Genomic DNA, 19611 nt, shown 5'->3' on the forward strand with positions numbered 1-19611 from the left:
TATTTGGACTAATTTGATCGTTCTTTCAGCAACTAATCAGTGTGTAGCAGTGTGTGTGTTCTGTCTGAGCATGCATGTGAAGTATTTCATTACTGTGATGTCATATCAGGACTTGCATGTGTGTGTTCGCTTATGTTTCGCATTGGATCACTCTTCTGGCTTGAAGATGTATTTTTTCAGCAGGAGAGATTTGAAATGGCTGGCTGGTGTTCTTAAGAGGCTTGTCCGAAGGGAACGAGCGAGCGAGAGAGAGAGAGACAGAGAGAGAGAGAGAGAGAGAAAGTTCTGGCTCATTGGAACCCGGTCAGTAATGTAAACCAAAGAAAACACACAGACCAAGCAAGTAGGACATATACATCCTATCCCCCTTAAACACACAGTGTGTTTAATATTCTAAGGCTTAAGCCATATACAGTAAAAACATGGTTGTTTTCGTCTTTAGTCTAGGAATTACCAAGCTTACTTGTTTTTTTTTTAATTGGTCACACTTTAATTTAAGAACCAATTTTCACTATTAACTACAGTATGACATGTGCCTTAATAAACTCCTAATTTACTGCTTATCATAGTAAGTTAGTTGGTAAATTTAGGTATGGGGTTGGATTAAGGGATCTAAAATATGCTCATGCAGAATAAGCTATTGATATGTGCTTTATAAGAACTATAACTATACTAGAAATATATGCAGGAAAAAAACTGTAGGCTAAATCGTGTGCATGGTTTACTAATTCGTTCCCTTGATTTGCTAAATTGTGCACAAGATTTATAAATCGAGAGAACGAATTAGTAAATTATGCGTATGACTTCGCAAATCAGGGGAATTAAATAGTAATCCTGTGCATGTTTTAGTACATCAAGGGAACGAATTAGTAAATTGTGCACACTAGTGTTGTCAAAAGACCCGGTACTTCGGTACCAAGTCGGTACTAAAAAAATTAAAATGTGACGGTACCAGGTTTCTTTAAGTACCGGTGGTACCGAGGACCCAGTCAACCCGGTTCTTGACGCATACAGCGCTATGATTTCAGCGAAGCAGAAAACGCGGACGGAATCTCAAAATCCAGTCATGAAAATGAAACATTTTAATATGGACAGTCACGGAATTTGTCAAAGTTAGCATAAATTAATCAAATCAAATCTCCGTATGGACCACTAGCTGTAATGTTAAGCCACAAAAGTTGGTTGAAATATGAATCCTGCATGTTCTGCACGTGTCTGTGTGAATTAATGAATGGCAGAGACATGCGGGTTTGTTTACTACATAGACTGAAGCGCGTGACGCTTGCAGTAATTTCAGCATAAATACATAAACAACATCACCAGAATAGAGTCACTTCACAAGCATTTTACCGTTTCATTTGAGTAAAACCAGTGTCAAAATAAAAGTTCATTTCTACATAAAGGCATGCTGCTAGAAATATTACTATTATTTAGTAGAATGTATGTGATACTGCTACTACTGTTTTATTTTTTAAAGAAATAAATCACACAATATTTCTTCCATGTTTAAAATTTAATAGAAAATCCCCTTTATTTATCAAAAATTTTTTTTACATTTAATTAAGACAACTTTGAAAAAAAAAAAAAAACTTTAAACATAATTGTAAATAAGTATAAAGAATGGCATTGGTTTTATTTTTAGTAATAAAAAGTGTTTTTTCTTTTTTTAATTAGAATATTTTTGTGTTGGTACCGTGGATTTTCACTGGTATCGGTACCGAATACTGAAATTTTGGTACCATGACAACACTAGTGAAAGTGAAGTGAAGTGAAGTGACATTCAGCCAAGTATGGTGACCCATACTCAGAATTTGTGCTCTGCATTTAACCCATCCGAAATGCACACACACAGAGCAGTGAACACACACACACACACACACACTGTGAACACACACCCGGAGCAGTGGGCAGCCATTTATGCTGCGGCACCCGGGGAGCAGTTGGGGGTTCGATGCCTTGCTCAAGGGCACCTAAGTCGTGGTATTGAGGGTGGAGAGAGAACTGTACATGCACTCCCTCCACCCACAATTCCTGCCGGCCCGGGACTCGAACTCACAACCTTTCGATTGGGAGTCCGACTCTCTAACCATTAGGCCACGACTTCCCCCACTAGTGCACACAATTAATTTATTTTTTCTTGCATGTCATGTACAGGGCTCCGTAAATATCCATCCTGATAAGCAACTGTTACTAGTGAGAATTAGTCCCTAAACTAAAGTGTTACCAACAAATCCTATAAAACAGTACTTCTACAACTTAAAGAAGGCACCTTTAAAACTCTTCGTATTTTGAAATTACAAGTGTCCATATGTTTGACTCCGGCTCTACAGGGATTTATCCGTTCTGTTCTCTAAAAGCTTGAATGAGTCAGATCATCAATAATTGAAGAATGGAAGCTTAATATAACTCTTGCATTCTCTTCTCACACACACACACACACACAGAGAGAGACATACATAAATACTCACAGAGAATTCAAAGATCGGAGACCTTGAAAGGAGTCTGAAGCCAATTCAGTTATTTGATTATTACTCAAATCTCTGAGAAAAAAGAAGAAATGTAGAGAAAATGAGGGATAAGTGTGTAGTTATGTATGTATGTGTGCTCACATGGACACACACTCACATTCTCCGCAGGCGTTTGTAAGGTGCGAAAGCTCCTGGTGGAATAACCTTGATGGAGTTCTGCTCCAGTCGGCTGTGAACAGAGAGAATAAACCAGATCAACAAATGCAGGGCACATGACAGAGGGAATAATCCAAGTTAGTGATGGCCAGATATTAAGAAGCTATTGGAAAAGTATGATTTTTTTTTTTTTTTTTTGTAATCTCTGATATTAATTCTGAGTTTTTGCACTACAGAAATTTAGAGAGGCACCAAGACAAACGAGGGGGGAAATCAATGTGAGATTAATGTCAATATCTCTGAGATGCATTTATTCACATGCATCATGTGTTTGCTGTACTTTCAGTTTGAGGTAGTGTCCATGTCTGAAGGAGTGTGTGCTTGTGTGATTAGATCAGACCAAAAACAAAATCCAACATCTGTGTTTCATGAAAAAATATAATTATAAACACATTGACATTTTAACATTGCCTTAAAAGCGCACTCAGTGTTTTCTTGCTAAGCCCTTTGGGAAAAGAACAGTACTTATTGCAGATGAGATAAAGACTGCAATTATATTTGTAGCAAAACTGTTGAATGTTACATGAATCGTCTCATCATAAGGCCTCCGTCACACTTGATCTCAGTAACCTCCCTCTCATCAGTCACTTTCACTTGAGGAATACCTGAATGTCTTTGGAAGTCTGTTACCCACTCTGAACAAAAATAAAAAGACCATCATGATTTCTTCCTCATTATTTTCACTTTAGGCACATTATAGTTCACAGTTACGATGCTGTTACTCATAATTCTGACTTTAAATCTCACAGATGCAGTGTCTTTGCATCTCAAAATGCAACCCAGGATCATGGAAAACACATACTTTTAGTTATGTTTCTGCAACATATTATTATAATATTCTGTGATATTACATACCTTTATGGAAAGTAAGTGAAATAAAAGATAGAGGCATGTTTTTCCAAAAGGCCTGGCTATAGTCAAAATGTGACATTATATCTCATAGTTGCAAACTACTTTGTTCCTTATTTCAAACCTTTTTTTTTATTTTTTACTCTTTATGGCAATAACAGGTTTCCATACATGGCTGCTGGCTAACTACTGTATTTCTACAAATATAAACCAAAAATGATGCTTTGGTGTACTTTTGGTGTACGAGTGCACTTTTGAACAAACGCACATGCACGCACAAATCTAAATAAAACCCTGAAATCAAAGTATTTTAAATTGTAAAAACTGTACATCTGAGGTAATACAATTTTCATTAAATGTGGGGTTAGAGAGTTGAGTTGTAATCCAAAGGTCAAAGGTTTGAGTCTCAGAGTGCAAAAAATGGCTACTCACTGTTCTGGATGTGTGTGTGTGTGTGTGTGTGTGTGTGTGTGTGTGCGTGCGTGCGTGCGTGCGTGCGTGCGTGCGTGTGTGTGTGTGTGTGTGTGTGCGTGTGCGTGTGTGTGTGCGTGTGTGTGTGTGCGTGCGTGTGTGTGTGTGTGTGTGTGTGTGCGTGTGCGTGTGTGTGTGTGTGTGTTTGTCTTGTTTTTGTGTCAGGACTCAACTCTGTATAATGACATGGGTATGACACAGGTATTGCAAGGAGAGGGTGACTTATGAGGACATAACCGAGCGCCAACCTCCCGCTCTCTCTCGTGAGGCCAATAAGGAAGTGACTAAAACTGCAATTCATCGACTGGCCGCTTGAGGCTGGCTGCAAAAGGGAGTCAGTCCCATAGGCTCCCCATGTTAAAATGCCCAACTTTACAGCAGGAAAAAACATGTTTACAGCCTGGTTCAAAAAATGATTTTGGTCTAAATAGCTAATTTTGCCCTTCATGACAACTGTGAGGGGGGTGAATTTTTTTATAACTCATCCGTTTAAATTATATTAAGACTTAAAGTTCTGCATAATTAAGGGCGTAGCCACTTAAGTGACAGGTGGATTGCCGCTGCTGACACTGCCATCGTGCTAGGTGGGTGTGGCTACAGCAACTAGCTCCCGCCTTTTTGCCCATGTTTGATTGCCAGGGAGAGTCGCGCGGTGACGCGCTGACAAGATGGCGACGGCCCGCTCTACACACTTTAGGCTTCAAAAACACACTTCAGGAGTCTACGGGTGACGTCACGGACACTACGTCCATGTTTTTATAGAGTCTATGGACATAACCCATGTCCCCATTTTTCAAAACACTTATAAATCATACAGAATGAGTTTTTTTGAGAAAGTAAAAATGCAGAAAGTTTCCTGTGAGGGTTAGGGTTAGGTGTAGGGTTGGTGTAGGGCCATAGAATATACAGTTTGTACAGTATAAAAACCATTACACCTATGGGATGAACACACTTTACACAAAAACAAATGTGTGTGTGTGTGTGTGTGTGTGTGTGTGTGTGTGTGTGTGTGTACTTGGATGGGTTGCATACAGAGCTTAAATTCCAAGAATGCAATAAAAGACAAATTAACATCAGCTGTAGATTTCCAACCTGCCAAGTCAAGTAATAGGAATCATAAATATATTATTCATTCAGTATTCCAGCATTCGGCATATAGCAATGCTTATTTAAAAGGTCTCGCCTTCTCGCTGTCTCTCTCAAGATATCTGTTCTTCTCTTTGACAGCAAATATGTCATAAATCAGATAAGCTCTCTAAAGTTGACAGGGCATGGAAATCAGGCTCCCACATAGGTGGACAAACACACACACACAAACACCCACACACACATACACACACATTTCATTCAACCGGAGCCAAATGAGATAATCCGACTCATCTGCCAAGGCCCTGCATGCAGCTTTCAGAGGAAGAAAAACGATGGGATGACAGAAAGAGCAAGACGGGATGAGAAATGATAGACAATGACCCTGACCGTGAGAGGCACAACAGTTTAAAAAAGATGTGTGTCTCAATCCAGGCCCTGTTGGCAGAGCGTTGGCCCACAGAAGAGATGCCATTGATAAAATAAATCCATTTCCACACTGAATTAATGCGCATGACTTCAGCATGGCCTCCATAATTAACATATTTTATACAGATACAACTCTCACTGTGTGTGTGTGTGTGTGTGTGAGAGACACTTTCATGGCGGCGGCAGCAGGTTCACACGTGGTTCCGCTGCACTAAAATGTAACATCTACACCCGTCGTAGCTGCCGGCGAAAACGCAGAAAAGAGCCAGTTATGTTATTATCAGGACTAATCGCAATGTGCTTGGTTTCAACCTTGAAGTTTACATACAAAGCTGCTTTAAAAAGCGGTAAAATCCAAAACATCGGATGGCGAATCCATGACCCGACAAATGTTTGTCCTGAAAGTAAACATTTGTATACCACCTGGGCAAACTTTGAACAGTACAATCGCCCACTTTCTGACCAAGAGTGGATGTGCTTTCAGGCACAGGAGAGAGAGTTCAGGAAAACCCTGGATGTTAAACTAATTAATGACAGACAAACAATACAATTCACTGGAACTAACCCGCGTTACTGGACTAAACTTATAACCATCTTATCTGGAGTATACTACAGAAATGGATCTTATACAGCGACTCACAGAGATGGGAGACCATTAGGAATACCTTTGCTAAAATACACCGTAAGAATCCTTCGGAAATTCCCCCTCTGTAAAGCACTCTCACCGAGGCCCGACTCAGAGACGCGCACTGAATGGATAAATCAGCAGCTGCGCTTCGTACGGGAAACCATCCAGCCGGCGCTCAACAAAGCGACAAATTCCAACAGTATGAGAGAACCCAGAGTGGTAAGCGGAAACGAACTAGCCTATCTTTGGGAACACCGTAGGAGTAAGGCAATAGATATAATTCTAAACAAAAGCACTTACCCAGACCCCCCTCCTGCGATAAATGATATGAATAAAGTTTATGAGTATTATGCTGCGAAATGCCAACCAGCACAGTTACACCAACAGATGGGCAGTCCTCCGTGGTGCGGCGCTCTCGACCTGGAGGACCCGAAAGATGCCCCCGTTACTTCGGACTTCACTGCAGAGGAGATCTCAAGCGTGCTTTGTAGTCTCCCGAACAACAAAGCATGTGGTGCAGATGGTGTGACTTATGAAGTGCTCAAGGCAACAAAACTATTTTCAATAATGACATTAACTCAGATTTTTCATGTCTGTTTAATTAACCGGAAAGTTCCCGATTCTTGGAAGGGAGCTATTATATATAGGATCCCCAAAAAGAATAACATTCCAGAAGATCCCTCCACCTGGAGAGATATATCACTGCTCCCCACTATATACAAGGTATTTATGAAGTGTGTTTTATGCCGAATTTTACCCTGGCTGGTGGAATCAGGAACATTGTCAACAAAACAAAAAGCATACATAGAGAGGCAGGGAATGAATGAGCACGTATTCTGTTTGAAGACTGCCATCGATGATTTTAAACATGAATCCTCCCGTTTCTATGCGGTATTTCTCGATTTTCGAGACGCGTTTGGCTCTTTACCACATAGCGTAATGCTTCATTCCCTTGAGGAAATAAAACTGCCGGAACAGTACATACAGTCACACACAGTCAAGAATGTATATGACAATTCCTTTTTACAAGTGATTTGCGGACATCAACTAACGAAACCGATTAAACTTGAAGTTGGGATTAAGACGGGATGTCCCTGGAGCGCTGTGAACTTCATACTGGCCTTAAACCACTGGCTGAAATGGCTATGTCTCCTTGCCCCGCCTGGTATTACATCTCCAAACCCAGTTCAGGCTTTTGCCGATGACGTCCTCATAGTATCAAGAGAGGAGAACGTCATTACCAACATGCTGTCATACACCGACCGCTTTCTGCAATGGTCTGGACTCGAGGTTAAGAATAGTAAATGTGCAGTGTTCTACGAACGACGCAGCGGGGGTAATAGATGGTATAAGGCCAAGAGTGATCAGCCTCCATCATTCATAATGGCTGGAAGCACAATTAGAGTTTATTCAAGACACGAATCATACAATTATTTAGGACATATGTTTAATGTGGCAGGAGAAAGGCACGAGCAAGTCAGTGATATCTGCAAAGAATACTCCAGCAGACTAGACTTGATAGATCAGTGTCCTCTACCGAACTGTATGAAACTCCAGGCCGTTCGAGATATAGCTCTTTCCAGCTGGTAAGCAAATGGTTAAGTCTTAACACACACACAACAAGAAGTATTCTCTTTATGAATAAATCCGAAGGGGGACTGGGGATCCCTAACATTGAGTGGATTTATACAGCGACTAGAGTAAAGCATCTACTGCATATGTTGAATAACGATGACCCTACAGTTCGTGAAGTTGCCCGGGGCTCACTGTTGCTGGATCTGAGCAAACGTAAGGTCCCCTATGCTGCAGACGGAGAACCAGGTTTCCTCGGTTTCCGGAAGAAATCTAGCGGAAAGCTGGATACCAGAGCTACGGGATTCGGAGTACGTTCGGATTGGCCCGATCTGAATGATTTGTGCAGCAATAACAACATACAGCTGAACTGGGCACATACTGGTGGGGAGCAGGTGAATATCAGTCAGGGGCAGATTATGGATCCTAATGTGTATGCTGAGGCATCTATCCATCACACTGGAACCAGTGAGAGGTTGAATAGCCGGACGTGCAGGTATGAAATCCTCCAATACTTTCCAGCACAACAGCGTGATTACTGGGTTAACCTGCGTCTTCAAGGGAAACTTGCATGTCTGCAGAGCGCGGATCATACAGTCTCACACTCTGCGTTACAAAATTCAACCATCAACGAAGATATCTTAAAATTTGTTATTAAAGCTCGGCTGCAAACTCTCCCGACCAAATACAACCTCTCTTTGTGGTTCCCAAAACACCACGAACCATTCTGTTTACTACACAGCGGTAAGATAATGGAATCCACAGCGCACATACTGAACGGATGCCCCGCGTTTAAAGGACTTTACATCGCGCGTCATGATCGCATCGTAAACATAACGGCTCAAGAACTGCGCAAAGTATCTGGACAAAGTGCAATACATACAAACAAAACTGTTAAAATTAGCTGGTTTTTAAACTTGAATGATAATAATATAAGCTCTCTTAGAAGTGTTCTCATGGAATACCCAAACACTCCAGACATCGTAGTCATCAATGAACTTTCTAAGAACATTCTGATTCTGGAAGTGGGCTGTTGTTTTGATCTTTACATGGATTTGTGCTTTTCTGAGAAAATGTTAAAGTATCAGTCATTAACAAATGCTTTGGCAGTGTGTGGTTACAGGATCAAACTGATTATTCTTATTTTTGGTAGCTTGGGACATGTGCACAGATTATGTGTCAGAGGCTTGCAGATTGCTGGACTGAGTAAAAAGAGCTCTAAGCAAACAGCCAGATATTGTTCTGTGTCAGCAATCATAGGCAGTCTGCATGTTTGGAGAAGACGATGTCACCTTTATCCATAGCCTACTCTCTGAATGTGGTTGCAACTTGCATTGTCTTTATTGTCAGGTGAAACATAATAGGCTCTTTGTGAATATTTGGATGCTGTTGTTCTAATTAGTATTTGTCATTCCAAATAAAATAATCAAATGTGTGTGTGTGTGTGTGTGTGTGTGTCAGCTCCTCACTCACATCTCAGTGATGGTTTCCGGCAGGCTGGTGGGTATTTCAGTCAGTCCTTTCCCTCGGCAGTCCACTACATTATTACTGCAGGTGCACAGCTCAGGACACTGCAGCACACTACAGGACGAGTGTGACTGGGGTCCTAAAACACACGTACACACAGATGACAGGGATGCAGCGGTGTGTGCTACACAGAGGAAGCTGAGTCTAAAGGTTGGATTCAATTAAAAAACTTTCTCAAGCTAAAAAGTTATGGACTGCATATTGCAACTAAATCCATTTCGAAGTGAAGAAAGTTTTTTGCCCACGCCCAAATAACTTTCCTTCACTGAAGTCTTGAAAGCATGAGCAAAGAAAGAGAGAACAGCCAAAAATGGAGAGAATAAGAAAGCTTTGACAAAACAGCAAATTCATTTATTTATTCTCTTTATTCTCCGAAACTCTTATCTCCTTTAAACAAGCCACACAAATGAAACGCACACAAACCTACCTGTACACATAAACTCTTTCTTCTGAACCTCAGCAATGTTGTGGCCCCTCAGGGAGGGCGGAGCCATACACTGTGTGTAGAGGCCAAGGCGGGGCCTCTGTCTCAGCCAATCAGAGAGCCAGGCCACATGACAATCACACAGCAGATTATTTGAGTGCAGACGACTAGAGAAAGAAAGAGTCATTTGAAGGTCTGATGGCAGTCGAAGCTGATATGTCGATAAAACCTGTGTCCATGTGTGTGAGAGAGCATCTTCGACTTTGTGTCAGACAATTTCATGTTCATTAATTACGGTCTTTTACTTGCAGACAACGTGCAAACACATACACAGTGATTTCTCTGTTGACTCTGCACATTTAGGAGTCCTTCCCTTAACAATATTAATGATCAAATCAAATTTTAACCTTATTTAGTTGCAGTGCTGTGTAGATTACAAATAACATGATGAAAATTGTAGTTAGTAAAATAATCCGGATCTGAATCTAATCATTATTTTTTTCTTTGGAAATAAATTGGTAACTATGATAACAGTTTTATTTTAGTATTATTTATATACTTATATTTTCTATTAATATTTTGAACTACCTTTTATTTGTATATTTAAATTTGTTTTAAATATTTTTTCATTTTTTAAGTTATTCATTATGTGTTTCTGTCATTTATAAAGTATTTTATTGTTGTGTTTCTTTTATTTACCTTAAAAATATTTTTTAAGTTTTAGATTTAACATTTATAGAACTTCATCTTATTTCAGTTAGTTGCCATGACATTATTCCTTATTTTCATTACATTTTTTTTACAAAAACAAATATTTTATTTTATAATTTTTTACAAAAAAAAATTAAAAAGTAATATTTATTTATTATTTTTTATATACTTTTAGTTTGAGTTACCTTTTCAGTTTTTAGTTACCACACTACAGGACAATTTACTAGCTATCTCTCATTTGATAGAGAAAAACGTCTGTATGTTTCATGGTACAAATCTTGGCATTCACTGGCTTTCTTTCCATCATCTATTGCTGACGTTGAGCTAACAAGGTCCAGAATGCTGATATAGCAATTAGCTACTTTAGCTCATCATTTAAATGGGATTAAATCATGGTTGCACACAAAAGACTCCAATCTACAAAATGCATGCTAATGAAACATACATATTAATGTGGTTATTAAACGCTATTACCCCATAATCACACTTATCAAGGGCCAGCATGATAAGTGCTTGATAACATGCCGACAACAGTCTGGAGGACTGGTTTCACGAAATTTGAGTGTGTGTGTGTGTGTGTGTGTGTGTGTGTCAGATACTCACAATGTCCTAAGCTTGGGCATGTGATTAAAACTGGCCGCTGACAAACGAGATATATTGTTGTTGTTCAGTGTGCTTTGAAACAAAGACAGAGAAAGATAATCATTTCACAGACCTATTTAATGAACAAACATATATAATAATAAGTGATATGTCACCAGATGAAGCTGCATGCCCCAGGTTTCTATTTACTTTCATTGTTTAAAAAAAATAATCTTAGACATAATGCTAAATAACTCAATTGGTGTTCTGCATGAAAAGAAAAAATGCTTTGGAATAGTTTGAAAGTGAGTGAACTAGCCTTTTGATGTTTTCCTATAACAATATTCCATGCACAATCTTATATAGATGATTAGACCTTTTTTTTTTTTTGCATTATATCAAAATGCCTTCATGCATGTCACGTCTGTCACAAAGCATCATATAAATAATCCTAATAAAATAACCTGACACAATCCCATTTATCTGTCTTGATTCCATTCTCTCTAACAGGATTATTCCACTGATCCCGCTTTAAAAAACAGATATGCATTTTACATGTATCATTCAAGACTCAGCAGACCACAGCATGTCGTCTACATACAGAGAAATCCATACCAATTCAACATGAATATACAATTTTTTAATCTCAGTTTCAATCTAAAAATCAAACAAAGTTTCTGGAACAGTCCCCGAAAACCAGTGTGGCCCAGCTTTGACCCAAGTATTATACGAACATGATATCTGAAAAGATCTCTGCAGTGGCTTAAATTCAACAGAACACAATCACGCAAGTCCACGCACACACACACACACACACACACACACATGCAGTATACTCACAGTACTTCTAGATCCCGCAGAGCTCTGAACGCTCCGTCTTCAATGCAGGAAATCTGATTATAGTCCAGCTGCCTGAGAGAGAGAGAAAGACAAGAGATAATGTTTGAAGATGATGCTGTCGGTTCTTCTGTTTGATGTTCAGTGATTATGGAAATAGAATAATACACTCTCAGAAAAACTACTTATCCTTACTAAAAAAACAACAACAACAACACATGCATCCTTCACTCTCCTGTCCTTCAATGTTTTTTTTCCCTCTCACGCAGTCTTCTTCCCCGATCACTGTTCTTCACTTTCCAGCCTTCTCAGTCTTTCTGCTGTGCTCTCTTCTACTATTGTCTACCTGCACTGCCCACTCCTCCCACATATGTGAGTGTGTGTATGTGTGTGTGTGTGATGGTCAGTATGCCTGGGCATCTCATTAAAGCACACTATCTTTAATCCAAAGCTCTCTTTCTCTCTCTCGTTCGCACATAGATACAGAAGACTCACAGGTTTTTGATCTCGGTAGCTCCTCTGAATGCTTTTCTGGGAATCCCCTGGATCTGATTTTCACTCAGGTCACTGGTAAATAAAGAGAGAGAACAATAACAATCATAAGTAATTCTTCACATGTCTCTTTATACACTGAATTGTTTTCCTTCGCTGTTGTTTTGTACAATACAAGCAAAGGCAGACTGAGACATCAGCTGTCAAACTGTACAACATACATCTTAATTTAGCCAAAAATAAAAACATTTACTCATCCTCATGTCATTTCATAACTGTATGACTTTCTTTCTTCCATGCAATGCAGAAGAAGGCATGAAGAAATGTTCTGTTCTGTGTTTGGTATAATAATAAATGGGATCTTTCCGGAGCTTTCAATCATAACAAATTTTCATAAAAGTGAAGAGTCTTAAAAGTGTTTCATTTGACTTGTGCACTACACCCTAAGTCTTCCGAAGCCATAAGTTGATAAATCAGACTGATTAAATAATTTCAGTGTATTAGTTCAGTGGTTGTCCAAGACAATATTCAAAGGTCTAATCTGAAACGTCCCTCTTGTAATTAAATATCAATAAATAAAAAACAAAAATGTGTTATATGATGTCAGTTAAATGCTGCACATCTTTATATTTACTGTTTTGGCATTTTAAAGAAGATCTACTCCTAACTAATAGCCTTGTGTTCAAACAAGACCTAAAAAAAATAAAACAACAAAAGTAAATATTGCCTTTTTCAAATATAACAGCTGCAAGATCAAACGCAACAAACATTTCTAACTGAATTCCTTGGTCAGAGCAGACATTTAAAGTCTTCAGCGCTCTTTAAAAATGTCATCCTGACATGACCTGAGCGTGAACTGAATGGGAATCGGCTTTAATCAGGTTCATCTGTGCCTGTACAGGACGCCGACCGCAATGTGTTACCATCATACCATCTGAATGAATATAATGAAGAGTTATGAGGAGCCCACCTGCACTAATTAAACCCATCAATTAATTTCCTTAGAGCCAGTTCATCTAAAGTGAAGTGACATTCAGCCAAGTGTGGTGACCCATACTCAGAATTTGTGCTCTGCATTTAACCCATCCGAAATGCACACACACAGAGCAGTGAACACACACACACACACACTGTGAGCACACACCCGGAGCAGTGGGCAGCCATTTATGCTGCGGCACCCGGGGAGCAGTTGGGGGTTCGATGCCTTGCTCAAGGGCACCTAAGTCGTGGTATTGAAGGTGGAGAGAGCACTGTACATGCACTCCCCCCACCCACAATTCCTGCCGGCCCGGGACTCGAACTCACAACCTTTCGATTGGGAGTCCGACTCTCTAACCATTAGGCCACGACTTCCCGTAAAGAAGCTAGCCAGACCTGTCAATCAAATTCCTCAGCCGTCAATCATAATGAGAGCCAGGCCCTCAGTCTCCAAAAAACGAGACACTGACAATGTTTGTGTGTGTGTGTGTGTGTGTGTGTGTGCAGCAAGGTCAGGCCAGACAGAGATAGATTGCCTGTCTGTTGAGGGCTCTATTCATTTTTATTTTCATGAGTGGCACATGACAGCACCAATCACAGAGCAACAGGATTTAAATGAAAATGCCAGGGAGACAGACAGGTATTTATAATATCAAAAAGAATTACTCAAACACGCGCGCGCGCACACACACACACACACACACACACACACACTCGTCTGCATGTAGCCTCAGTGATGGAGTTCATCTTCCTCCACTAGGGGGCAGTACAATCTTACCAGCATGGACAAACACCAACATCTAATAAATGTTTTTGTTTAGGATTACTTATGTCTATTAAGCATGGGGGAAAAAAAATCACAAACAACTCAGAGATATATTAATGTTTAATAAAAATAATTAAAGAAGATAAAAAATATCAGAAGGGTAACTCAATGAAATCCTATCAGTGTTATTTTTTTCTTCTTCTTTTTCTTCTTTTGATCTGTTTTTATTTCTTTTAGGTAGCTTAGAGGGTATCAGCTTGGCTATTTTTGTTTGTTATCTTGGCCTGGTCGAACCCTTCGTTTCTGGGTTTCTTTGTTATATGTATGTATATATGTATAATGTTTGTAACTGATTTGCTGAAAGGCTTGTAAGTTTGCTCCAGTCACTATTAAGTTCCATCCAGTGCGGTCCAGGGCTGTTTTTGGGGGGTGAGAAACCACGAATGTTGTCCCGAGCCCTGTAACAAGGGGGCCCAGTGAAGTGCACTATACTATAGCCTTCTTATTGGAAGAAGGGGCCCACCGATTAACATTTTGTCCTGGGCCCCAAGACTTTAAGTAACTGATTGGCAAAGCACTATGCAGCCACACTGTGGCTGAGCAAAACAACACTGTTAAAATATGAAATTTCGTTTATTAATCCTAATTCGTTTTTGGCGGAATAAAAAAGAAGGAAGGAAAGAGATGGAAGAGTAAACTGATAGAGCAGAATGAGTGGAAAGTGAGAGGGAGAAACAGACAGACGGAGATGCTATCACATCCACGAGACTTTGATAGCAAACCTTACATTACCGCCAGTATGACGAACCAGAAACAACACATTGAATGCCACGATAAGCACGCAAACATCAGAGCTGGAAGTGTTTGGATTTGCTTGGACAGCATCAGAAACGGTTATTTCACTCAGACGGCGTTTGAAGAGATTTTAAGTTTGAACCAGGGTCAATCTACTGCCAAAGTTGATGAATTCTGAATTTGTACACCATCTTTCAAGGCTTTTATTTTTCTTTCTTCACATTATATTTTTTTAAGGTTCGCTTTAGTTAGATGCAGGACAAAGTATTGATTAATCGCCTGATTTTTGGCAATTTGAGATTATTGACATTGGCTGATACACATTTCCATTTTGCAATTTTCTTGTGCCAGTTCCAGTTTTGAGTGAATATTGTGTATTTAATTTAATGTTGCAATGACAGTTCACCCTATTTTGAAACATATAGATCTTATTGTGAACATGCGTGCTTCAATGTTTTGTTTGTTTTGGATCTCATAACGTTTAAGCAAAATGTCATAACTGGATCTGTCGATGAAAACGTACTTCTCTAATCATTTACTCCACTTAAAATTGACCACATTCATTTTTGAGTGCAACATCATCATCTTTTTTTTTTTGATAATGCGTAACACTTTGATGTACTGTACATCACAGTATGTATAAAAACATCTGCCGCTGCTTCTGATTCATCACAACTTTAATCTAATTTGTCATTTGTTCGTTTGCTCTTTCTATATGGTAGCAGGGATCCGCTGACAGCAGAGACGCATTGATACAAACACTGAAAATGCATTAGTGCTCTGTGAGTGTGAATGTGTGCTTCACACTTTCTCTCTCTCTTTAACATCCAGTGGTGTTAGGGAGACCACCTGTCATCCATGAAAATGGCACACACACACACACACACACACACACACACACACACACACACACACACACACACACACACACACACACACACACACATTATCAGATGTTAGAGGGATTTGTGAAGAAATGAGCACTGATCATTTACTTTCCCCTGAGAGGCTCATTAGGGAGGTGTTTATGAACTCGAGGCATTCAGCACTCTTCTTGTAAGCCTGGCTCTGAGGGCACACACACACACACACACACACACACACACACTCACACACACACACACACACACACAGATGCAGACTGAAATATTGGTGAGGTGGGCATTCACCAGTCTTATAAACTGGTTTTGCACAAAAAATTTGGGAAGCAACACAGGTTATTTAATTAATATAATGGTAAAAGGACAAGTTGTGGAATCCGTGATTGCAGCTAGATTCATAAATTCCTGAAATAAAGAGAAATGGGCAATATCAATGGGATATCAGTGAGATACTGCATATAAAATGTTGAATGACAAAAGCATGCACACATTTAAAAAGTAAATAAAAACCATATGCTTGCTTGAGAAAAGAGAGTTGCATCAAAAACGCCACTTAAAAACAATTAACTCACAGAAGAAAACATGTTGCACTGGTTGCATATGGACTTTTGCTACCAAACATAATGCATCTGCTTCTGACCTCAAAAAAAAAAACATGACAAAAACATACAGACACTCTAAACCAAAGGTTATTTATTACATTCATTAGCATCTATTTCTCCAGTGGCAACAACTTCATTTAATTTTTCCAGAATTTGACGATTTTGGGTTTTTGAACAAATGGAATGGATATTTAATCATTAATACTTTTTATGAATTATTATATAATTACTTATTATAAGCATTTATATATTGCAATATAATAACACATAAAAAAAAGGCACGAGACACTAATCTGATAACACACTCTTTAAGGTAAATCAAAATTCATGACTTCATGTTGTTGATTGTGCATCCAGCCCTACACTGAGTTCAGGGTCAAAAAGTCAGAGCGACCTCAGTGTGTGTGTTTATGTGAGAGAGCGGGATTTGATTGTGCCAGTGTGGGTGCACACAGACAACCACCAACTTTCCCACAACCACTTGTTCTCTTACGAGAGCTCTCTCGTACTGCGTCTTAGCTAAGACGCTACGGGAAAAGTCTCTTTTCACGAAATACTGAAGCAAAAAATTATCCTTAATTTTGTATTTTTGTAAAGCGCATTTGCAGCAGTACACAGCCATAGGCGAGACGGCTCGTTCGCTCATTGGCTTGTTCTGCGGCAACTGCACAGCCTATCGAGCGCGGGCTGATGCAACATCAGACCAATAAGGGCGCTTCGCGCCCTTCTTGCCACTTCCCGCCGAAACGGGTGTGACCCAACCTATAAAAGGAGCTCGAAAAGGCTGACTCACCTGATTTTTCATCTCTTCAGCGAAGCTCACGCATCGCTGGATCACGGAGGAAGCAAGCGCCGTCTGAGAAAGCACATCAGCAGGACGAGCCATTCTGAAGCTGCTGGCATCGCCGCCTTCCATTGCCGTTCCTGCTGCGCTATCCGGCACCTATATCCTTTCAATCCTGTTATATCCAAGCTGTTCTTTATGTGTGTGTGTGTGTTCGCCCTGCGACACACACTCGTAAAAGAGCTCGCGTCTTTTTTAAGATGCCTTCCTGCGGCTCGTCAGAGCCCCACTCAGCGAGGGAGACCGGTACGTCATCTGTGTCTCCTGCCTGGGTGAAGATCATGCAGCGCTCGCTCGCTGACGGCGGATGCCCCCACTGCGAGCTGTTGCCATGGTGACTCTGAGGACTCGCCTGGCCTTTTTCTCTGAGCCTGCATTCTCCGCTGCGCTGAGGCGCCGTAAAAGCATCGCTTCCAGCGGATTCCGGAACCGTCTTCAGCTCAACCGAGCTCGCCGGTTCGCCCTGCTTCACCGGCCCCCCCTGCATCGCTTCCCGGTGGGCAGCGCCAGCTGTTTGCCGGCGCGTCGTCCGAGGAAGTCGATCTCAGGGCCGCGTCGGGGGAAGAGGACACGCGCTCTCTGCTAGCTTCGGGCAGTGAGGGCTGGGCCAGCTCCGAGGATCTCGCGCCTTCTGCTCAGAAGCCCAGCAGACGAGCTGACATCGAGAAGGAGCCGGGGCGAATGCTCGTGTTGGCCGCGATGAGTCTCGGCCGCGAGTGGTTTGCACCAGCGCCCCCCCCTCTCGTTCCCGGCTGGATGGTATTTCCCTTTCGGATGAGCGTACTTCTCAAAGCCCGCCTCATTTCTTCCTGAGCTTCACGAAGAGGTGGCGAAGGCTTGGAACGCTCCATATTCAGCACGAACTCGTTCGTCTGTCTCACTAGCATTCTCCACACTGATGATGCTAAAAACAGGAACTACCACTCACTTCTGCCGGTGGAACAGGCGATAGCGACGCACCTTTGTCCGCCCTCTGCTGGACGGCGGCAAAAGCGGTGTTGCCATCTAAAGCCTCCTGTGTGACGCTGCGTCGGCACTACTAACGATGGCTGCTTCATCGAAGCGCAGGTGTACGAGTTCCGCTGTGGCCGAGCTCTCACCCAAGCGCGCCGCTGTTTCAGTTCCAGGAATTGTGACTGTCTCAGCGTTTTCTGCAATGCGCAAGTCTGCACAGTTGCCCGCTTGCCTGCACACAAAAGCCGTTATCACAACAGCTTCAGCAACGCAGCTCGAGACCCCCGTTCTCGCTCTACTGGCCGTCGCCCCGCGCCGCGGGGACCGCGGCAGAGGATTACGGTGAGGCCGGGAGCCCCGAAGCCATCCTGGGAAAGCCATCTACGCATGCTGCATGACGCTGCGTCGGCACTACACACGATGGCTGCTTCATCGAAGCGCCGGTGTACGAGTTCCGCTGCGGCCGGGCTCTCACCTAAGCGCGCCGCTGTTTCAGTTTCCAGAGATTGTGACTGTTTCAGCGTTGTTTGCAATGCGCAAGCCTGTACGGTTGCCCGCTTGCCTGCACACGAAAACCGTTATCACGGCTACCCAGATATTTCCCGAAAAAGGTGTAATTTCTGGTGTCCCGGCCACGGCCGATGGTGCTATAAATGTAGTGACGATGCCCACTGCTCAGTGCCCATCTCCACATATAAGGACAGCCCTTCACACAGGGCTCGCGCCTATAAAAGCGACTCAAGTCGATCACGCGCACTACATAGTAGACGTGCCCACTCCTCAGTGCCCACAATCACTATGTCACACGCGTCATGTGGTTTCTGTAAAAACGAAACCCGTGCACGTTCGTCCGGCCACGGCCGATGGTGCTATAAATGTAGTGACGATGCCCACTCCTCAGTGCCCATCTCCACATGTAAGCACAGCCCTGCACACAGGGCCTGCGCCCATAATGTCGACTCAAGTCGGTCGCGCACACTGCATAGTAAACGTGCCCACCCCTCAGTGCCCACAATTACTATGTCACACGCGTCATGTGGTTTCTGTAAAAACGAAACCCGTGCATGCTCGTCCGGCCACGGCCGATGGTGCTATAAATGCAGTGACGATGCCCACTACCCAGTGCCCATCTCCACATGTAAGCACAGCCCTGCACACAGGGCTAGCGCACATAAGATCGACACAGATCGGTCGAGCGCGCCGCATAGTAAACGTGCCCACTTCCCAGTGCCCACATACACTATGTCACATACGGCGCGGGGCTTCTGTAAAAACGAGGCCCGTGCACGTACATTCTGCACAGGCAGACAGCGAGTTGAAAGTGGTAAAAGTGCACACATGCAGCCCATGGTTACTCGCAGATATATCGAGTCCCACGGGACCCGCTCAGCCTCCCTCCAGTCGGTTAAGTGCCGGAACGGGGTCGAGGAAGAGCGATCTGCCCGCTGTGATCAGCGCGCTCCCCGCCTCAGATGCGCAGCACACTCGAGCGCCGCCGT

General features: G+C 42.0%; 1 protein-coding gene across 3 annotated transcripts in view; it reads right to left on the minus strand.

Moving 5' to 3' along the window:
- Window positions 1-19611, minus strand: part of LOC132142165 (slit homolog 2 protein-like) — a 77835-nt gene that overhangs the window by 23244 nt on the left and 34980 nt on the right. For all 3 annotated transcript variants that reach the window (XM_059551817.1, XM_059551816.1, XM_059551818.1), the window contains 7 exons: window positions 12296-12367; window positions 11804-11875; window positions 10985-11056; window positions 9674-9837; window positions 9193-9325; window positions 2626-2697; window positions 2469-2540 (listed from right to left, as the gene is read on the minus strand). In XM_059551817.1, the coding sequence (XP_059407800.1) occupies window positions 2469-2540; window positions 2626-2697; window positions 9193-9325; window positions 9674-9837; window positions 10985-11056; window positions 11804-11875; window positions 12296-12367 (657 nt within the window). The remainder of the gene's footprint in view (window positions 1-2468; window positions 2541-2625; window positions 2698-9192; window positions 9326-9673; window positions 9838-10984; window positions 11057-11803; window positions 11876-12295; window positions 12368-19611) is intronic.

This window comes from Carassius carassius, chromosome 6 (assembly GCF_963082965.1).
Source record: "Carassius carassius chromosome 6, fCarCar2.1, whole genome shotgun sequence".
NCBI classification, from domain to species: Eukaryota; Metazoa; Chordata; class Actinopteri; order Cypriniformes; family Cyprinidae; genus Carassius; species Carassius carassius.